Source organism: Paramisgurnus dabryanus, chromosome 1 (assembly GCF_030506205.2).
Source record: "Paramisgurnus dabryanus chromosome 1, PD_genome_1.1, whole genome shotgun sequence".
NCBI lineage: Eukaryota > Metazoa > Chordata > Actinopteri > Cypriniformes > Cobitidae > Paramisgurnus > Paramisgurnus dabryanus.
The window spans coordinates 33,557,180-33,562,933 of NC_133337.1; the positions used below are offsets into that span (position 1 = coordinate 33,557,180).

Consider the following 5,754-nt stretch of genomic DNA (forward strand, 5'->3'; position numbering starts at 1 on the left):
AGAAAACGTTCTTGTAGAGTTCTTTCCTAGTTGGCTCTGTGAAATCATTTTGTGGTTAACTTCAGGCTCTGATATAATGTGGAAAAGACATAAAAAAGCATAATAGCTGCTGATCCATCATCTGTTGCTTACACACAGACAGAGCAACTCTCACAAACCCACTGTGAATGTCTGTCAGATGGTCACCTCCACTCGTCTGGAATGCTGGGCTGTCTGCCTACAAGTAATTCACGGTTTTAAATAAAAACCTACAGTCAACACTTCTTCTGGTTCGAGATCAGACTTGTGCAGACTTTTAAAGATTTTGTCACAATAGTCTGAACTTCGAACAGGTTCTGTATATAGAAACAGATGGTGAAATTAAATCTAACTGTTTGACTATTTTATGATGCATTTATGATGCGCTGTCCTGAGCTAAGGTCGAGAGTGATTTGCCATTAACCCAAACAAGACCAGAACTCTTCCTAGCTTGCAGTCTCGCAACATTTTCTATCTTTGAGCTTTGCCAAGAGGCAAGATTGAAGTTGGACTGAGAACAAATTCATACCAAAAGTTTCCTTCAATCCCACAGACAGCAGTGCTAAGCTAGAGAAGCCATATACAAACAAGATGAAGACAATCATGATCAAATACAAAGTATCTTGTGTACACAGTTATTAGCAGCATGTGCTCATGAAAGTTTTTAATCAGCACAAAGTCTAAGTTTAAAGTGAAATGAATATATATATAGGATTATATGAACATAAAGGGAAAGTGTAAGTCCAGCTCACTACAAAGAAATAGATAGATAGAGTAGTTAAAGGTGCCAAAGAATGCATTGAAATAATTTATTAAAATATCCAGAGATGGTTTTACATGTCCATTTACAACCCTCGGATTTACCTTTAGAATAAAATGGTCTATTATTACCTTATTTGACAGGGTCATGAATAATAATATCGAGCTCTGCTCCGATTGGCTGTTTCACAAAGCGGCTCATTTCAGGATTAGACCAAGATACGATATTTGAGGAATAATCAATTGTTTGGAGATTGTTATTGGACTTTCTGTGTGGTAATTTTGTGTTTTTTTTTCAGTATGGACATGCAAGCCTAAACGCAAGCCTAAACGCATATAGCATTAACTAGCATACAGCGCTAACTCAACAGTCACAACTTTGTTTTTAGCATTTTAACAACATTGTTCTTAATTTAATGTTGTGGACGTACATCTCGGTCGGTGCTATGTTGAGATTGGCCTGTTTTCCAGCTGTCTTTTGCATTCACAAGGTTTACATAAGAAGGAGGAAACAATAGTGTTTAAGGCTCACAATATGTTATTACCATCCACAGAGCTCTTGTTACCTAGGTAAATACAGTTTTACATTCTACGGCACCTTTAACATTAAATAAAGTCTACTATGGTTTTAGGTCCACCACTATCCCCCCACACATATGAGAAATATGGTTTATTTTATCAAAGATGAACAAACTGGTTTGCACTAAACAAAAATCAAGGATCTTTTACATAACACTATGTGCCAACGTTACTGTGATCCTGGTTTCAGTGATTTGATTGCATTACCGAGTACATAAAAATCCAATGCTGTTGCCATAAATTTTAAGCAATTTCAAGTTACAAACAGGTACGATGAACTGCATGCAAATAAAATATTGTATACATGTTGGCAGCTTCTACTGGTTTGCAATTTGGCACTGCAATTTCTCATAGTTAAATAAAGCATGTTGTTTGACGAAGAAAGTTTGAGCTAAGAAAATTTGCTCCGCTACATTTCTTAACACAAATGAAAACATAAACAAGAATTTTCAGCCATCAATAACATTGATTACAATAATAGGACATTTTGAGCGATTAAGGTGTTTAACATGCGAAATAATTAAAGTGAAATTATATGAAACTAAGTTTATTTACACCTGTGTTTCTCTTTAGATCGTAATATATGCGCAAAGCTTGAACAGGTAGTAAAGTTTCTTTTTCAAAAGACTACAACCTCTTATACAGCATCATACAAAACTGTGATTTATTATGCGCTAGATTTTCAATTTTCAGCAACTGCAGCCTATTTTGGAAACTTAACATTGTCATCAATGTGCAAAAAACAGCATTTTTCTGCAAAGATGTGATTACCAGGGTCATGAATAAGTACATGTTGATGTCTAATATGAGCTTTTGATGAGCAAATGACAGGACTCATAAGAGATGATGGTGACCCTATTCAAAAATGATCTCCGAGGCCATGCGTAGGCAGTTGGAGGTGTCGTCTGGCATCATGTGGTGCGTGACGTTGTTTCCATCCAAACGCAGGGTTTTCAGTCTGGAGTAGTTGACGGGGGAGCTGAACTTGCAGATGTTCAGTAGCTCGAATTCTGAAAAGAGAAAAAGTCAAAACTGTGCAAAACTCTGTAGTTTTTAAAGAGATACGATGGAAAATAAACTTACTTTCTATCTCGTTGACCTGCAGGTACAGGTGCTCGAGGGCTTCGTTGATTTCCGGGATGGTCTTAAGCTTGTTGAACGACAAATCCAGCTCGAGGAGAGAGGACACGTTAAACACGCCGGCGGGGATTCCAGAGTCCACCAATTTGTTGTGGGAAACCCTCAGATACTGCAGGGCTGGTAGCTTAGCCAGGTAGCCATTAGGGATGCTGTCGATTTCATTATTATCAGCGTAGAGCATCAACAGCGAAGGTGGGACTCCTGCCGGAAGTTTCTTCAGCTTGTTCTCACTGACGTCCAACAGGACCAGAGATTTCAGACCTTTGAAGGCACCCGTGATGCTCTCTGTGGTCAGTTTGTTCTTGGATAGGTGAATGGTGGTCAGGTTCTCCATACCAGACAAAGTGCCGGACGGAAATGAGGTGAGCTGGTTGTCTGTCATCCTCAACTCATCCAAAGACTTGGACAGAGGGCTGGGGGGTTTGGTCAGATTGTTGTGACTGAACAAGAGCTTCTCGAGTTTGGTCAGTTTGTCGATGGTACCCGCCTGGATTTTGTCGCTGGTGATGTGGTTGTGATCGAGAACAAGCCAGCGAAGGTCGGTGGCATTATCAAACACGCCGGCTTTGATCTCCTCGATATTGTTGTTCTGCAGGTAGAGGTAACTGATTCCACTTGGCACGATGGGGATGAACTTCAGGTTGCGGTCGTTGCAGTACATGGCTGTGGGAAAGTTAATTGGGCAGTCACATTCTTGGGCACAACTTGCAGTGGATAGTACCTCAGGTCCCGAAGGGGGATAGTACTCCTCGTAGTCGTAGTACTGGCCCAAACTTTGACATACCAGTCCAACAAATAGGTAACAGCTAAGAGCAAACATGGCAACGGAGTCAAATTAAACCTGGGAATGAGAGAAGAAATGAAGTGAGAAATACAAAACTTCTTGCAGTCTGCCATAGACATAAATAAATCCCAGAGACATTTTTTTAATGCAAATCAATGACATCATCCCCAAAAATGCACATAGGCCCAGACAGCCCTTCCTCCCATAGCAAATTAGACCCACATTGTTTAGGTGCTGGTCCAAATTTATCTCACGTTACATAAATCTTACCTCAAACACATGCCTTCCTTTGTTTTGTGTGCTATGCTGACCATTTGCAAATGGATATTTTCTCAGAAACTAAGACTTTATAGTACTCATATTAATTCGTATTTCACGAAGATTAAAAAAAAGGTGACTCTCAAGAGCAATAAAATGCAGCAGGTGTCTTTACAGTATAGGAAAATATATCGCTTAACTTAATTTAGCAATGCATATTGCAGTTTACATGCCACGAAATCATTTTTTGCATGCACAAAACTCTCACAATTCCATTGTAGTCAAAAATGCAATTGAATTAATGGCTCGCGTGAAATAGTTTTTGACCTGCTAACCATCTCCAACTGGATATCAACAATTATATCAAACTTTCTTTTTGCTTAAGTCATTCCCAAAATTCTGCCATGCAGATTTCTGATAATGTTATCCAGACAGAGCTAAAACAAGCATGCATTAATCATTACAGAAACTTCAAACTGCAGATGCTAAATATCCCTTACCTTTCTGCTCCCCTCTCCGTGTTTGACTTCAGGTAGAGTTATGTGTGGCCCGAGGACTCTAGAGAGAAAGAGAAAGGGAGGGTAAGAGATGTGGAGCAAAGAGAGAGTGAGAGAGAGAAAGAGAGAGAGAGACACACAGCCAAATTTTAGTCGCCCACCACTGATAGAAAACAGCAGTCAGGCGGATTCTAGTATGTCTGTGGTATGGGAAGTTCAGAACCGAGACATATGGATCCAGTGGAGCAGTTTGGGACATGTAGTTCCCAAAGCTTTAGCAAGTAGGGGTTTGCAAAATATACACCTGTATTGTTGCCACATATACACTTTTCCATCTAATCCTTATCTTTTTCCAAACAAACCACCAATTGCACAAGACGCAAACAAACACTTCATACACCGCTCCATCCTAGCCAACTCTAAACATTTGTAATTAAAACAAAACAAAGGATTTTATAACTATGTGGAAAATCTGAAAAAGTTGGCTACCAGCGATGGCAGCTGCCTGCTATTAGACTACTGGCCTGTAAAAAAAGATGTGGAAAAATTGACCAAATAACATTGAAGTTGGCCAAACCAGTCTTATATAACTCTGTTGTCCAAAGCATCTAAACGCAAAGTGTGTCCAATTCTTAACAGCTGAGAGATTGTATATCATTGAATAGTGTGCCATCGTTTCATCTCAACCTTCATAAAAACCAGACGGCTGTCTGGCTGTGGTCATGGCCCGCGAAGCTGGGCACGCAGCTCGAATGCATAATATTAGGCCGTAACTCATGAGAGATCCAGAAAAAGGGTGCTTATTGGTGATCAGTTTAGCTGTAATAACACATGACGACTGTCAGGAATGCGGCACAGAAAAAAAACAGATGAGAAAGCATAAGAGAGGATTTAAAGTCTCAATGGATTGACAGAAAATGGTTCAATTTGTAAAGTCTTGAAAAAACTCAATATAAAGCATAGCATGAAGTTACGACTTATCTCTGTACCACAGACATGAGCCTTGATTTCATACTCATATATTTGAATTTCCGATGACATAGTTTCCACAAAGTATAACAGAAAAGGTAGCAAGGTGACAAGAATGATGAGGGAAAATGGGACGTTGAGTCGAACTTGCATCTCCAGCATGAGCACCACAGTGTCATTGTGTCAGGGCACCGCTGGGCCACAGCTCCAATGCCTTTTGGGGGTCTTAAATCACTCGGGATCCTGACGGCTATCGTGCCTATACCTGTCCAGAAGCTGAACTATGACCTTATCATCCATTCCTCATCAAATTTGTGCCCCGGAGGTCTGTTTATATCTTCACTCGTATGTCAGGCCTTCAGGGAAGCATATTATTAAAATGTGTGGGTAATGGTCGATGATGCTGTGTTTTGCAATATAGACAGGTCACAGCAGACCTTTGCAGTTATATTTGATGCAGGTATGTGAGTACATTTACGATTGCCGTCAAACCTTAAAACTTCAATTACAAGGTGATTAACAACATCAGCTGCATGATGCAACCATATGAGCATACTTCTTAGGGAATACTGCACAGTATATGGAATAGTGCATGCTTTTTTAAAGTAGTTACATGTATAGTAGATTATTTTATATTTTTGGTTTATTTGATCATTTTTTAATATTTATACTGGAAAACAAGACAAAAGTACTGAGACATTAATTTTTCACACTGAATATGATTTTTTGCCATTTAATTCATTGCTAATT

General features: G+C 39.4%; 1 protein-coding gene across 1 annotated transcript; it reads right to left on the reverse strand.

Annotated features, from left to right (window-relative positions):
* Positions 1 to 1,432: 1,432 nt before the first annotated feature.
* On the reverse strand, positions 1,433 to 4,195 carry lum (lumican). Its single transcript, XM_065284866.2, has 3 exons — positions 4,039 to 4,195; positions 2,440 to 3,337; positions 1,433 to 2,366 (listed from the first exon to the last, which is right to left on the reverse strand). The coding sequence occupies exons 2-3, from the start codon at positions 3,314 to 3,316 to the stop codon at positions 2,212 to 2,214; spliced, it is 1,032 nt and encodes a 343-aa protein (XP_065140938.2). The 5' UTR covers positions 3,317 to 3,337; positions 4,039 to 4,195; the 3' UTR covers positions 1,433 to 2,211.
* Positions 4,196 to 5,754: the final 1,559 nt, after the last annotated feature.